This window comes from Toxotes jaculatrix, chromosome 8, assembly GCF_017976425.1.
Source record: "Toxotes jaculatrix isolate fToxJac2 chromosome 8, fToxJac2.pri, whole genome shotgun sequence".
Taxonomy (NCBI): domain Eukaryota; kingdom Metazoa; phylum Chordata; class Actinopteri; family Toxotidae; genus Toxotes; species Toxotes jaculatrix.
This window is the reverse complement of record NC_054401.1, coordinates 20,759,642-20,776,632: the sequence shown is the minus strand read 5'-3', so window position 1 is coordinate 20,776,632 and position 16,991 is coordinate 20,759,642. Positions and strand designations below refer to the sequence as shown.

The 16,991-nt window shown below is 42.9% G+C and overlaps 1 protein-coding gene across 2 annotated transcripts in view; it reads right to left on the bottom strand.

Annotated features, from left to right (window-relative positions):
• Positions 1-16,991, bottom strand: part of LOC121186528 (nuclear factor of activated T-cells, cytoplasmic 1-like) — a 59,675-nt gene that overhangs the window by 23,706 nt on the left and 18,978 nt on the right. For both annotated transcript variants that reach the window (XM_041045280.1, XM_041045281.1), the window contains exons 5-8: positions 16,507-16,679; positions 15,345-15,485; positions 5,657-5,712; positions 3,488-3,620 (exon numbers count right to left, since the gene is read on the bottom strand). In XM_041045280.1, the coding sequence (XP_040901214.1) occupies positions 3,488-3,620; positions 5,657-5,712; positions 15,345-15,485; positions 16,507-16,679 (503 nt within the window). The remainder of the gene's footprint in view (positions 1-3,487; positions 3,621-5,656; positions 5,713-15,344; positions 15,486-16,506; positions 16,680-16,991) is intronic.

Genomic DNA, 16,991 nt, shown 5'->3' with positions numbered 1-16,991 from the left:
CAATCTTTGTTCTTTTTTTTTTTTTTTGGAAAAACATGACTGTGCAAATATTTACAAAAAAAAAAAAAAAAACAAGAACAAGAACAATGTGTGGTTCATTAACTTTTCCTGTATGTGTCATAGAACATGTTTCTGACTCTCCCCTCCCCAGCTCCAACCACAAACCAGTGCAGCAGGGGCACCCGTTTGCGTTAAGAATAGAACTTGATATTACAGAGGAATCTCCAAACGGCCTGTAAAAATAAAGGGGTTCCGAGAAGTTCTTCGCCCGAGCTTCGGTCACTGCCAGCACTTTTTTGGCGTTTGTTGTTTAATGTGGTTGGTGAAAACTGTTTCTTATTTGAAGAGCAACACGTCACGTCTCTACTCACGCAAGAATGATTGGAAGGGAGCTTGGAAAAGCGAGGCTCATTCCGGGAGCCAGACAAGGACACTTGTGCTGTATGTACATCTCACAATCACAGACAAGCACTTAGGCTTTAACCACAAATTCTGCTGATGGCATATCTCAACAGCAAATATCTTCTTGATCCATTGGCTGAAGACAGCTTTAGCTCATATTCAATCACTCCTGAGCAGTACGTTTTATTTATTTAACTTTATTAATTCTTTAAAATTAAACCTTTTGCTTAAATCGTTTTTGTTTATGTAAAATGAAAGGTCAGGTTCTTTTGTTCACAACTAAAGGATCGCTCTGTTCATAAAGACACTTGACCTATGTGCTCACTGACATCCTGTACCCTACAGTGCTGGGTCACATTTCTAAATCCTGTTTTAACTTCACAATACATTATTATGGCAATGTTTCAACAGGTCTGCAGCACTGCTGCACTCACCATCACTGAAGCTTATCTCTGTCTGTCAGCTAGCAAGAGTGAGAGCAGCTATGTTTCCATTACAGGCTGCATCTGACAATAATATGTTATAATTCTGAAAGCGAGGCTGAGAGAACAAAAAATCCTCCTTACACATCTGATACAACACAGTCTGTGCTGTGTCTGGTTTGAACTGACTGGAACATTTAGTGTAGTGAAACTTTTAACCTGATATATTTAGTTCTTCAAAGGCAGGCATCAGTGTTCAGCCACAGTTAGGTGCCAACTGCATTTGCATTAGTGTCAGAGAATAACAAGGTGGTCACATGACCTGAATGGAAAATAAAGGTGGTTTTCACTAGCATCTGTGTCCAAGAGAGTGTTTGCTTCATCCTTCCGGTGTTTCAAACAAGGCAGGCTATTTTAAGAGTTGGGTTTGCCTTTTTATAGATGAGCAGACACCAGTGTGTGAAAGAAATGTTCTCTCTAAACAACGTCAGTAACCACAACTGTGCTTGAAGTGGGACAGAGGGCCGGAAGAGTCTTTTCATACGAGGTAGCAAAAAAAAAAAGAAGTGTTGACAACAGTGTGTGTGTGTGTATGTGAGCGCGTGGGTGTCCTCCTCCCCAGCCCACCCCGAGTACCTGGCCACAGTGTTGTTGGCTGTTTCTCTGTGTTGACACACACACTGAAATGATCAAAAACAAACAGCTTCACTAAAATTTCCTCATTCTTTGTCTCTGTATTGGAACCATGAAAGCACAGTACAGTCATCTGCACTGCAGAGCATCTGTTTACACCGGTTATAATCTTTATTCCGCATTCTTTTATCATAAAAATAATAATAATAATAAAAAATACTATCTTTCTGTCTTCATTTATAATTACAACCATGGTACTCAAACTCTGTAATGATAGATTAGACTATAATACACATTAGGCAGAGCGAGTTGTGACTCTTGGTGTGTTTTGGTGTCACCCATGGAGTTTTCCTCACTGAAATGAGATTCAGCACCCAGAGTAGACATGCCTCAGCTGTTCTCCAGCAGAGTTGTAATTCTCGAGTGTGATTTAAATATGGAATATTTGTTTTTTTAGAGAGATGCTGTGTTGTATATTTTAATGTGTGTCTTCAAAAGTGTGGTAAATCTCAAAATAGAATGCAATAGCCTGTGATTCATGGTCTCTTTGGCTATAACACTTGTGAGTTAATTATGCTCCTTTGAGAAGACATCGGCCCTGCTTGTGTGGTCTACACTGTACTTGTGGTTTACTTGGCAGCAAAACAGAGAACACAACAAGTCATCTTTTAATTAGAGCTGTGTTTATGCTCAGGGAAATGACTTAGAGATGCATAGTGGAGGCTGATAAGCCTCTGCATCTCTTTCTCTTTCTCTGCGGCAGTACAGTATATGAAATTGATATGCTATATATGGCCACAATTAGTCTTCTCCACATCGGTCCAGTTACCCACAATGCACTCGTTCATCATATAATCAGGCATCTCCAAATAGGGCCCTGTTCTACTTTCTGTCAGAGCTTCATCCAGAATCCCAATCACTTATCTCCTGTGGCCATAAATACATCTGCTGATAATCTAAATGTCACATCTTATTAACAGCTGCAGAGTTAAAACACAGTGCATGCTATCCAAGCAGCCTTAGACCCATTAGACACTGATCGATGAAAACAAGATACCATTGTTTTGATCTAATGGATTTCACTGGTTATCATGAAGGGGAGGCGGGTCTTGTAAATGGACGGTTCATGTTGGAATCCCTAAACCAGCTGGGACAACATGTGGGGAAATTAAATAAAAAAAAAAAAAATCACCAAATCCTCCTTTAACTGCTCAGGAGCCAGAAAGGTTGTTTGGATCCTGGAGAAAGGCACTGCACTCCTGACTGCATGAGTAAAGCTCAACAGCAAATAGCAGAAGACTGTGACCCCATGTAAAAATGGGAGACATTGTTTGCTTAGTCAGCCTTCTTTTGGATACATAAGGTAAAATAACAGTATTCTAGTGGGATGCTTGAAGCTGATTTCAGAGCTGATATTTCTCCTGTACCCACGCTGAAAAGTCAATAGCTCGCAATGCAATTTCAAGGCTGCTCTCTTCTCTAAATCCTCGCCAATGCATTCTTCAAATTCCAATGTGAAAGCCATCTATAAACACTGAGGCCAGGGACACATGGTAAACACACACAGAGGTATTCCTGGGTTTTCAGGTTGCTACATGAATGACAGGGCAAAGCACTGCCTAGTGTGTGTGTGTGTATGGTGAACCAGGGGGGCATTGTGTGAGGCGGGGTGTGAAAGTCAGGTCGCCAGGGGATTGACTTCTCTACATTAACAGCGCTCGGAGGCTCTGTCACTCAGCAGGTACACCTCATCGCTGGGGAACGCTGGTCTCACTACAGAATAAACACACCTCACATCTTCTGCTCTCACTCAAAGGTGATGGTCGGCGTAACGCTGAAAACACTGAACCGAAACCTGGCCACAAATTTCTCATGGCATCTTGGACAGCTGCAGTAAACTATAGTGAATGGATGTTAAGACCTGGAGAAATACTCTACGTGATGAATGCAGAGCATGTAGCTTCTGAATAGCATACAGGTCCTTAAATGTCAGTGATATTAAAAAGGTGGGAAATATTTTTGATGCTTACTATTAGGAGGCAGGTAGGTGAAGCGCTGGCACTGGCTCCTCTTCCTCTTGCCGTTGCAGACGTAGAAGTTAACATGCACCGGGCTGGATATTCTCTGGTTTCTGTATGGTGGGATCTCCACAACAAGAGTACTCTGAAATACAAGTAAATAACAGTAAGATATTTTACCTTTATGAAATAACACAAACGCTGATACCCTCAGAAAATAATGTCCACTCAACTGATTTCATGCCACTCTCCAAATGTAAACTTGTAGTATGACTTCCTGCCGCATATTAATCAACTGCTATGTTTATTTTGCAGCTGGCCTGCATTTAGGGTACTGTTTCTAAGAGGCTCGGCTGGAATCTGGTCTAAATGAGCTTGTCTGAACTGTGTAGATGCAGCAGTAGAGAGCATGCGGTTGGTCCAGTGCCCGTGTTTGTCTCTGAGGAAAACCCCAGGGCTTTAGCTTTGTTCCTGTACAGCACGAGAGGAGAGAGGAAGCCAGCTTATTTGTTTGCACAGCCATGCCTCCCTGTGGAGAGGCTCGCCTGTCCCCTCTCCCCCTAGGCCAGACTTCGGCAAGTCTGGGCGGATTTGAACTGTCGACTACTTTATTTCTGACAAACGAACATGTAAAGAATTTGTTCGAGCGTTTGCGTCTAATTCCTGGGATGGCTGTCACTCTCATGGGGGTCCAAACAGGAGAGAAAGGGGCACTGGGACAGGAAGCAGGTTTTTGTTTTTGTCGGTCATTGCTGTGCATAGAGGAAGGTGGGGAGGCTGATGGTGGGGGCGAAGGGGGGTGGAGCTGGGGGGTGTGCATTCTCAGCCCCAGTCTGCCCTCCAGATGATGACAAAAAAAAAACATGCAGGTGGCTGATTGAGTGTGTTAAGTTTGTGTGTGTGTATGTGTGCACATGGCTTTCCCTCTCCATCCTAACCAATGAAAGTTAGCACGCTCTGGACAGCAATAAAAACACAGCCAGGGAGGCAGCCTGGAGCACTTTAAAGTAGTCTGGTGGCAACTGCCACGAGAGGAAGGCCAGTGCTCTCTTGCTGTCTCTCCTCATTTGTTTGTTAGATCTACAAATAAACACACTGTAGTATTTGTCTTTCATCGACCTCGCCTCCCCACACCGCCGCCCCCGGTCGAGCCTTGCACGCCCGCTAATTTTCCAGCATCTAGGGCTCCAGCCATAGCACATCAGCCAGCCCTGCAGGCCAATTAGACATCAGAGTCCACATTTACCCTCCTGATGCAACCAAGTCATTTACCTGAGCGAAATAACAGCAGCAACAACAAGGAGAAAAACACCCTCAAGTTGCAGTATTTAGATGCGTGTGGTTTATTTTAGACCCCATGTATGTGTAAATTGCCTCAGTTAGTTTACACTAAAAAAAACAAAACAGGGAGGATGGGAAGGGAGGGGGGGGGGGGGGGGGGGGCACACACCACTGATGAAAGGCATCAGCATTTCAAAACATACTGTCATCATGCACAAGCAAACAGGTTCTTACAGATCCTGTACTTTACTCTCCCCACTAACGAACCTCTGTGAAATCTTAATTAACTCCAGAGCACAGGCAGCTTTCTGGGACACGTAGAACAACATTTGCCTCATTCCCTCTCATTCCCTTTTCACTCCATTTTATTTTAACGCGATCTGAACGTGTGACTGAACGTCAGTAAAATGAGTGCGGTGGTCTATTTTTTTCATTACGGCTTTTGTGAATAGCAGCAGGTAAAAGCAGGGGTGTAATCCACTCTTGGCTGCATGATCCAAGCACAGATGAGGTGTTTAAGTCCAATTCACCACACCACAGCACTATGCTGTGAACTAAACGTCTGGCTATGCTGGGAGGGCTGAGGCGAGCGAGTGTGTGTGTGTACGTGCGCGCACTTATCCATGCATGTGGGTTTTTTTTTTTGCACGTGTTAAATGCAAAAACAATATGACAGTTTGTGTTTGCTTCGGTGAGGTTACAGAGATTTTGTGAAAATTCCATTCAGGATTGCATGGGCTAATCATCATTGTCTGTGTTGCAACTTGTAATGCCTTAGCAAAGGTTACATCATTACAGGGGACAGATGAGGAGGAGACAGAGAGAGAAACGGAGAAAGTGTCAAGGGAGGGTGGGATGAAGACAGCGGGAGCATTTCTAGTGTCGGTGAGGTGAACTTACAGATTTGATGGAGTCCTTGTCAACTTTGGCTTCCGTCTCCCACAGATGATGCCCATCTATTGACAGAGGAATAAAATACAAGATTTAGTATGGCTCATTATAAACTGCATCATTAAGATGGACCTTAAATGGATGGAGGCTATGATCTGCAGATGGGAGGGGATGGGTGCTTTGGGATGACTTAGGGCATTAGGGGGTTTTAGCTTTTAGATCAGTGCAATGCTGAAACAATTAATGACCAGACAGTTCTTTGACAATTGATTAATACTCATTTATAAAGCAAAACAAATGCAGAGAATTTGCTGGTTTCAACTTCACAGGTGCGAGCATATACTATATACTACTAGTCTTTCTAAGAGTTCTAATAGTTTTTTGGACTAAAAAAATAAAATGGTGACTTTATACACTAGATTATTACTCTGTTGAAAGAAAAGTAATCCCTGACCGACTGGGACTGAACCGCCATGAAGTTCCTCCCTATTTTTGTCCCTTCAATAAATCCTTTTTTTCTATTCTCCTCCCTTATTTCTATTCTTAACTCTGCTCTGTGAAATTTCAAAAAAGAAAAAAAAAAGCAGTAGTTTTCATTTGTCCTCTCTTTCTTCTCATCTCCATCTTGTTGTGGTGAGGAGGTTTCCTTTGCTGCCATGCAATAAAAGGCCTGTGAGCCACTGCAGCTGTTGGGAGCCTGCAGAAGCTCAGCTCACATTCTTTGGGTTTTCTCTGTGATTTCATGCCACACCTTCGCGAACAGACGCTCTGGGCTCTGCTAGGGCAATCAGCACCAAAGTGCCATTTTTTTTTTCAGAACCAATGACTCATTAGGGCTGTCAGAAATAGCAGTGACACAGAACAGCCTTTGTGTCGGTGGCACACCATGTGAGGCAATAGCACGGGCACTGTGGCACTGCTACTGTATGCTAGTGAGGTAAGCAGCAGCTGTGCCTTTATTGATACAGCTATAGAGTGAGCGCTGTAATGCTGCACTTTGCTTTTGGGACAGGAAACCATCAGATAAGATAATCAGAGTCAGTTCCAAATAGTCCAGCAGCTCTGGAAGATGTAAAACCCTTGTTTTTTTCCAAAGCATTATGTTTTTCACATCATGCGGTGAGCGAAAGAATAAAGGATCCCAGTCACGGTTGGCTTATTATTGGTGAGCTGTGGTAGTGGGGGCGGGTGGTCAGCTTTATTATTCAGAGAGCGAACATCAGTAGATATCGCTTTCCAAAATGGCCATATTAAAACTCATGGAAAGAGAAAAACAGACGGTGAAAGGATCAGATAAGGATTTTCTATTTGAACTGGGGGAAATAAGACTTGCATATGGAGAAATGTGCCTTTCTGTGATGGAGATGATGTGGATGACTGAGGAACAGAGGCAGGGTGATGTGCCTATAGAACTGGCACAGAGTACAGAAATGATACCGTGCATGCGGCAGGTGATTGAGATGCATAAAAAAATGAGGCCCCATGTAATGCTGTGAACTGGCTGTAAGAGTATGGAAGATGGAAGGGCAATTAGAGTGAGCACAGACAGGGAGAAGGTCAGAGAAAGAGAGAGAGATGGAGACAGACAGAGATGAGCGTTCCTCATGTTACGTCTCGGGGAACCAAGAGGGAATCTCACCCGCCTCCGCTCTGGGAGACACTCCAAGAGGGAAACCTTAGACTACGACGTCAACCCCAACCTCCACTCACCAGTAAACATGTTTTTCAAACTTTTCTTTCTCTTTTTTTTCTCTCTCTACCTTCCTCTTGATCTTTGCTCTCAGCTTTCATACCCCTAAATCAGTTTGTTCCACAAAACTTTTCAATGATTACTCAGTGAGACTTAGCAAATCTAAAACTGAGACTGAGTTTGGATGGGGCCACATGTGGCATACCTTTGCGAGTCAGAGAGCGCTGTACGACTGATAACCACAGAACTTTCCATTCACTCCTTCTTCCCTGCAACATCTGCAAAATGCTTCTGTTCCCGACAACACCTCCTCCTTCACGCAGCTCCTCCACCCACACGTAACGCACACACACAGAAGCAGACACATGCACACACGCAACCACAGTATCCTCTGCCTTTGTTCTGGCCGTCAACTTGAACGATAAGACGGGGAAGCACAAAACAATAGGTGGTGTCTAGCAGCTGTGTCTGGAGAAGTCTTGGCATAATCCAGTCCCGATTAAACAGAGAAAAGAATGGACATATGCAAGCACACAGATAAATACTGAAGAAACACACACTCAGGCTTCGTGCTCAAAGGTAAAACCAACAGTCTATGTATGTGACTCACTTGTGCAAATGAGAGCCACAAAAACTAACATCAATACAGATAACCAGGGCAACACACTCATTCATCAGGCAATTAGACCACATGTAGGGTGAGGCTTCTTGGAGTCATCTCTTCTTCACTTGTTGACAACACACAGTGGTTGCGTACATGGTGACAACACAGCAACACTGTTGCTGTTGTAGGTAAATCTCACACAAACAAATCCTGTCATTTGTCATGTTTTCAATGACTGCAGTTTGGTTAATGGATGGTTAAGGGTGGTTTTATATCCACTACATCCCAATTAGACTGCTAACTTTCTTTTACAAAGCCACAGATAGCTGAGTAGAGACATCTTCTCATGTCCTCACTCTGACCTTACAGGCTTTGTTTTTTTCTCTTTTTACACTTACGGACAGACAGAGGTGGGTTTTCCTTCCAAGATGTGTTGTATTGTGCACAACAACTTCCACTCCAAACAGAGTTCACTTTAACATTTTTGAGAATGGAAAATATGATTCACATGCTTAATTGTGGAGGTTGTCTTGTGAAACAACCCAGAAGTATTTTGCAGCTATGTCTCTTTTCCAGAGATGATTTTCAGGACTATTTTTCTCTCTTTCCTGTTTACATGTGTCAACTTTATTTTCCATTTTAGTACCACTCTGCTGCTTCTACCTGGACTGAAAATGCTTCGGTAATTTTACTCAAATGTTCAGAGGAGTTACCTTGTCGTCCAAAGAGGAGCAAAGCTAAAAAGCCAAAGGGGATCCCCCGTGACTGATCCCACAGGTACAGCTGCTTTCCCCTCTGAAGCACCTGGCTTCTGCCAGTCTGAGGACTGATGAAATTGGAGAAATGTGGGTCTGCATCGGATCAAGAGGCTTCCGTATAAATTATGGCCTGACATTAGATTTGTGATGGGTTTACAGTCAGGAAGTGAGTTATTACTGGTGTTTAACAGGGAAAGTGTGAGCTTATTTGACCTGTAGGTGCAGGCAGAGGACTCCAGCTGTGTGGCACTGACTCTGGAAATTATCTAAAGACTGATATTGATGACTGGAGAATCTTCCAAAATGCTGTTCTGTCACTGTGGTTTGTAAAAACAATCTAAACAACTAACTCTCAGTAGTTTTTACTCTGTTGTGTTTTGGACGTTGTGTTTGTGCACATGTTGTTTGACTGATGATGTTAGGGTTTAGGGTATTATGATGTTTGTTTTGCTCTGGTTATGAGAAAGAGTGTGTACTTCAGTCATATTTCTCTTTTGGTCAGCTAGCCCAGCGGTTAGATTCCTTGCCTTGACAATGTGTGTCCATTAATTTCGTGGTGGGGTGGTGGGGCATTCTGAAGGAACACCGAACGGAGGTTTGCTGTTAAGTTCAAATATCAACAGTCTTTCTCCAGAATCACTTAGTCCTCCTTTAAGACCTGCCTCAGAAAGAACAATTGTCTCTGTCTGATTTGAAGCACTTATCTGTCTCTAACGTGTTCAGACAAGCCAAAAGAAAGGGTGGAGGCCACAAGACAATCTAGACATCTTTCTGCTATGATACAGTTATGATCCAACCGATTCCTTTGATGTATAGACGTGCCCAGAGCATAAACCTAGCTTTCTTACGCAACTGGCATCCAAAATGGTGAACTGGTCTGCTGCTGATAAATCACTGCATTATGGAAAAAAAAAAAAACACATCAGAGAGTGAGAGGCAAACTTCCAGTCTCTCTTGCACACAGGATTCACACTACAATGGGATTGTTTAACTTTGACTTTTCATCCCCTGAAAATTTGTATGATACAGAGTCAGCCAGCCAAATGAATCCTAATTAATCGCATTAAAAGAGGGCAGCAACATCTTCCCCTCAAACACTGTATGTTACGGTTTCCTCTTTCTGGGTATTGACACATAGGCATGACCTTAGATGTGCAGATGCTTCATTTCATAGGAGATGGCAGAAGAGGATGAGAGGTTAAGCCCCTATAGCTCTGTTAAATGGTCCTGCTCAGAGCTACAATCATTATACATTATCACTGATTGTGGTTCAATATGCCATCCTAATTATCCAGGATATTGTAACTCATACTTCTTTCATTTCTATCCTGAAGCAGGGGTGGAGGTTGACTTTACACTGCCATAGCGCCAAAGCTATGAGCCAAGATTGTGCAGGTTGTTCTAGCCTAAAGCCAAAGGGCAGTCTAGACATACCGCTAGAAGTACAATACATAGACCAGGTCTGGTGTTTAGACTTGCCCAAGGTAGAAGTGTTCAGCGAAGTATAAACAGTCTCTGAATGAACTCTAACAGTGCAGATGACAGTCTGTAAGGCCTGGGCTGCTCAAATCATGAAAGAATGAGAATCCAAATATCTCAGCCTGCTGCTGAGGACTTTCCACATGACAAGAGTGATAGCCCAGGGGTATTATTGTGGACCATACTGTCTCAATGTTACAGATTATATTGTAGCTCAGAATTCTCTTAGTCTTGGCTGGGAGCTCGACCAGCCTGAAGCAGAGGTGGAGAAGACCAGACTTCTCCCTGCTGCAGCCCAGGCTGTGTGGTGCTGCCGAGCTCCAGGCAACGCTCCAATCCGACCAGATGTAAAAACTATCCAGCTCACCAGGGAATTCCCTTACCTCCCTTCTGAGTCAGAGTGTAGGCTTTCCCCAGCTCTCTCTCTCTCTCTCTCTCTCTCTCTCTGTGTTTGTCTGTCTGTCTCTCTCCCTCTCTATTTTCCCTGCCTCTGGCACTCATTCCATCCATGGAAAGCAGGGCAAGCCAGAACACACACTGCAATAGGTGCGCCAGGTATGTCTTCCTACTCCCGTGCCAAAAGAGCGGTTTGGGCGAACCGAAACACTGACACAACCTCAACACATACACATAATAAAATAACAGAAAAATTGAACCATGCACAACAAAGCAAAAGAAGATGGAAAGTTTCATAAATGCCCACAGCGCGGCTTTGCAAGAGGTAAAACTGTCTAATGCAGTGAAAAAAATGAAATGGCCCATTAAAAATACATGTCAACAATAATTACTGCTGAAAATAATGTTTACATTGCAGTAGAAACAAAAATGTGGACTTGAGGTTTGTCATTATCTAGCTATAGTCTGATTAACTTGCTCTCCCTGCTTTGTGTGGTCTGCAATGAACTAAAACACTGGGAAAAGAAGTTATATCTATGAATCCACCCCTGGAATAAATAAAGTTTTTATCGATAAAAGTCTATAAAATATCTATAAAAATACATAAAAGCTTTTGCTGGGACCCGAAGAAATTGACCCCACACTTTCATTCGCTAATCAAGAGTCAGCATCAGGTCAGGCTATGACTGTTTTCATGCTCTGATGTCTGAGTACACAAGGTCACAAGAATGATTTCTAAGGAAGCTCTGTCCTTTTCTGCCTCTGCTCTTCCTCTCCTCTTCCACTCCCTCTTCTCTCCATCTAGCCTCTGAGGGTCTTGTCTTTTCCGTTTCACGCCTCTACAGGGAATCCCTCGCGGATGACTCACTGAAAACACTTCCTACTGCACAACGCAAACAGGCCTGGAGGCTAACAGCAATAGTGGGCACACACACAGACACACAAACACACACACACGCACACACAGCAACAAACATACACATGCACATGCAGTGGATGCACAGAGTTTGCATCAGTTATCCTGTGGGTGATGAAGTGGAGCAGTGGGGATGGATGTGGCTTTTGAAAAGTAGAAGTAATTATTTTTCAAGGCGCATTAAGGTCTCCCGCAGTGGCAACAGCTATGAGCTCTGCTCATTTGATACTGGGGACATCTCAGGGGGAGCAGACAGACATTCAAAACAACATAAAAAGAAGTAAGATTAAAGTGACAGCAAAAGACCAGCAGAAGGAAACTATGATTTAACAGTACAACAGGTGAAAAGAAGACAGGTAGATTATTAGAGGGGACTCCTACTTTCCCACAAAGAAATACCACCAAAACCAAAAATAGCTGCAACGATCAGGGTCCAAGCAGGATTTGGATGGTAATTTGAAGATTTGAAGCAGTTTACAAAACCTCCGCTGAGCTATTTGGGAATGCCTTGTGATCTGACCTACCAAATTCACCCACTCAAAGTGTTGAATTGTTAAGGCGTCATCTGACAAACAGTCCCAGACAATTTGACATAACTAGGTACAGTGAAAAGGAATGAATTTATGATGCACAAAAAAAGTATGTTGTAGGAAGCAGGACAAAAAGGAATTTTGAATTTGGGTCATATAATTTCTGAGATACAGGCTTAAACATAAAACGTTTTTATTATAGTACCACACTGAGGTCGTTTGCACCAAGGTTTTTTTTTTTACTACACCCCTTCCTCATGACACCATAAACCTCTGTATCACTTTTCTTGCTGATTGGGCGCACACAGTGGAAATTACAAGCTGTTGAATTCTGATTGGCTGCTGGCAGCCGCATTGTTGAAGTTATCACTGCAATAATTTGAGAAAAGTTAGAAAATGTTACTATGAGTCATTCTACCAAATTTCTTGGTCTAGTTTTGTAACGATTGGTCCAGAAGTTGCTGACAAGATGTCGAAAGAAGGTTTTTAGGAAAACTGAGAAAAAGTTTGACATTTTTAGAGCTGAAGACCAATGGAGCGCGTTTGCCTTTTCATTTATTTATTTCTAGCTTTAAAAAAATCTGTCAGCACTCACATTGCTAAATTTGTCGCTGGCAGCTTTTTCACTAATCTCCAGTTAAATTCACTTGGTGTTTATCTTTAGAGTAATCATTTTCTCACTTATAAGACAATGCCAGCGATTCACAAAGGCCAAGTGGATGTTTTTTGGGTGTCTCTGTTGTCATCACTTAACCAGAAACTGTTAATGGGTGAGTCTCTCTAAAAGTGATGTCATAAATTATTCACTTAATGAATTGATAGCTGCCCTCATTATTTTCAAGCAGGGAAATCAAAAGCAGACAATGGGTTCTGTTTGTGCTAAAAGCAGCCACATCCTCGAGTGCGTGAAAGCAAATGGAAACAGTTGGGAAAAAAAATGCATGTATTTATGATTTATGGCTATCTCATTTGTGCTAATAGGCTTTTGTGCTCTGTGTGATCTCCCTCTGACTCAACTTGGATGATTTTAACTGTATATAATTATTCACACAAGTTGGATTGGGACTCAAAAACCGTCTGTTGCTCCTTAGGATTGTGGAATTTTCTGGAAGGTGTTTATTGGAGTCAATTTTGGAAAGTGAGCCGCCGTCGTGACCTTTGATGGCAGCAACAGTAATGGCTGTCACCACTGTGGCAAAAGCAGTGATTGGTGTTGCGCCGTAGAAAGGGCTCGGCTGTGCGTGCGCCTGTGTGTGTCCCACTGTGTGTGAAAGCACATGTCTGTGAGTGGTAATTATTGCACTGCGATGCTCTGTATTTCATGGGTGTATTTAGTCATGAACTTTTCCAGAGGAAAATAAAACCAAAGTTATAGAATAAATCTGTAATATAATTATAATTTTATTGGGTTCTTTTTTTCCTCTTCCCAGTTTGGTCCTTCTAAATCAACAATCAGAGAAATTTTAAGTCTGAGAACCGCCATGAAACAGCAGGATCCTCTGATTAAAATGCCAAGAGACAATATTTTGTAGTATATTTGGGTCATAAGTACTTTTCCACACTCATAGATAGTCGCTATTAGTGAGTGATGTATGTGTTCCTGTGTGTATCGAGTGTGTAGGTCTATCTGTAATGGGTTTTTTGACTTAGGAGACCCTGGAAGTGGTGGGTCATTAAAGTTTACATAAGAGCAGACTAAGTAGTAGACAGACAACGTCTCTTTCGATCTCTCTCTCTCTCCCCTTCTCGACACCACAGAGACGGAAAACAAACCACTGAAATGTCGATGGCAGGCACGAGTGTGGGGATCCCGCTAGCGCAGAGCTCCACAATGCCTAATGTCTTTAACGGGTATCGAGGATAGAGGTAAGAGGAACGGAGGGTGAGGGGGTGAAAGGAGAGAAAAAGAGGAAACAAGGTACCAAAGGAGACAGAGAGGAAGAGAGAGGGAGGAGGTGAAAAGAGGGAAAAGCAACCAGGAAAGGGTCACGAGTCTCAAATAGCAGGGGGTGGAGAGGCAAAAGGTCTTGTGTGTGAATGGGCTTTCCTCTCCAGAGGATCCCCCTCCATGACTAAGTGAAGACAGGAGGAGGGAGACCCCATATTACCAAGTTCATCCACCTCCCCTCACCCCACCTCTGCCTCCCTCGTAACCCCTAAGGTGCAGACCAGTCTAACAGGGTGTGGCGAGGTAGAGGAGAGTAAGAAATTCTGTTTTCTTTCTTTTTTTTTAATCTGGGGAAAATTGAGCAATGATTTAAGCTCACTCGGTTTGGAGTGAGCTTTGTGGAAGCAGTGATGAAGGGTTCATGACTTCAGTATTTTTCTAGTCAGTTGTTGCCTTCTAACTGAGAGGAGAGTCACCTGATGGCCCACAGGGATTTGTTGGTGCATTCAAGTATAAATAGTTGACAGGTAAACAATTGAAATGTGATGTGGGAGAAGTGAAAAGTGAGTCCCATGTTCTCTTGTATTGTACACACTATGAAGATTTAATGATGTATAGTTTGCTTGAACAACACAACCCTGAAATGTTCTGGTGATCAAACATTGAAACAGTTAATTTTGTTGTGTTTAAGTTTGCTAACTGTGTAAAAGTGTAGATGAGGTGCAGGGCTGCTAAGTATTTTTGTGTGTAACATTGGTTTGTGACTACAACCTACGTCAGCAAATATTATACCTGTGATTAATCAATTGGCATTAGAAACATCCTTTATCTTCCTCCTTCATCCTTCATCACTTGTTGCTCATCATCATAGCAGCAACACAGACTTCAGAAATATCACTGTGCTTGACCTTTGGGTGCAATCAAGGAAATGATCATTCATGCAAACTTGATCAGTAGTGTTTTTACCATTGCTCCCTCCCACACAGGGAGGAGGAATAACCTCTTAACCATGAGTCAGTGAAAGACTTCATGGATGAGTATCCAGCAGAATGGATGGAGGAGGGAGCCAGCGAAAGTAAGCGAGAGGGTTAAACGTCAAAAGCAAGGGAGTCAGGGAGGGAAAGACAGCAAGGGAGAGGGAGAAAGTGAGAGAAAGAGACGTTGCACATGCTCTGGTTGTGATTCATCCCTTTACTTGTGGCGAGCACCGGCGAACAGGCAATGGAAACTTCAGCAAATGTAAATACGCTTTGGTTAAAAATATAGTGGCTTTAATGCACACCACATGTGGCTCTCTGGCAAGGCCTGCTCTATTTTGACGGGAGGAGAGACTGAGGAAACGCGACAGAGGCAGAGAGGGAGAGAGAGACATTTGAAAGAGATATTAAGAGGGGAAATTGAGAGGCAGTAAACATGGTCTGTTGACTGCAGCTTACCTTGGGCCTTCTCCACGAACACCACCTTTGAGTCAGGGAGGAAGTTAAGACCACTCAGGAGCATCATTTTGCCTCCCGTGGCAGAGTAACTTTCCACACTCTGCTTCTCCACCAAGGGAAGCTCCTGTGCTGAGCGCTGGGCTATTGGAAGGAAACACACACACATTTCAATACAGTGTGTGAACTCACATAAACACACTGCCGATCTCCATCCACCCTGAGAAGCAGAAGCCCAGCTCACAGCCAGTAAAACAGCAGTACTTGGTTAGCTAAACAGGCTTATCAACTTTATTATGATGATTTCATGACCCCTTGCTAAGAGGTTTTCAGCCAACAACTGTTCTTTAAATAACACTAAAAAAAGGCGAACAATTGATCAAAACAATATTTTCATGGTCAGGTCCCTGGTCAGTATTTTCCATCAAGACGCCTACAGCCAAACACCTGTCTCTGTTTTCTGTCAATGTGGTTAGACTTCTGACCTCTGGGAATTGGTGACCAGATTCACAGCCAGAGTCACATATATTTATTATCACATAGCTGTGCATTTCATCTGTTGTCCCATTGCACAATGTTAGACTAGGAGCTCAGAACAACACTAAGAAATCTTGCTTAAAAAAAAAAAAAGAGAGAAGAAAAACTTCTGTAACGATGAACCAACTCGGATAAACATCCACTTTGGACCATAAACTCTAATACCAGCTCCATCTCGCCATGTAACTTTAATTGGCTTCCTTGGGTGCAAATAACATCACACCTATACACACAAATGAATGACAAAGAAACAGAGGTTTCTTTCAATGCACTCATTCAACCATGCCAAAACTGGGGCTGGCAACTGACCTTTGTGGAACCTGTGCTAATAGGGTAGTCTTACCACAATAACTTGTGCACTCAGTCATAAAATGTGAAATGAGATAGATAACACGTGTGTCTGGCATCAGGTACAATGCATCTATTGCCTTGGCAAATTGCTTTGATCATATAAAGCTTATTGGGTGCAGAGGCACTGAATTTGCTCCAGTATATAATAAAATAGCAGCTCAGTTTATTGGATTACAACAATAGATGCCACCTTTTGCTTAAGTGGAAAGCCAAGAGAAATGGCATGCCAGTCTGAGTTTTTTTTTTTTTCTTCTGTGTGTTATTGTGTGAGACTTACAGCATTCAATGGGGTTGGAGGCGGCCTGTAGGGACACTGTTCTGCCATTGGACTGGTTGATGTGCACTCGGAACACCAACCTCACGCGTGTGTTTTTGCGTCCGATGTCTGTTTCCCCTTTGCGGAGCTCAATGTCCGAATTACGCAGCTTCAGGATCCCTGCACAATCAATTCTGGGAGAGAAGCGAAGAGAAGGAAGGGAAAAACTGAACTCCATATTTCAAAGATTACATTATATACAGAAGATCCTAGAAAGGTTCACTTCAGAATTCTTGTGTTTTTGTATCACAAAATCACAAATTATATTTTCAACACAATATTTTCTACAGAAGTGTGTGGACAAAGGCTGAAATAAGCAGATTTGATTACTTGACTGTGAGTGTTTAACCGAGATCGTTTGACACTGAGCAGAGCTGCTGTGCATCAGAACCAGCAGTGAAGTCCCCACTGGTGTTACAGATCATGCACTGGAGGTTCACTGGAGC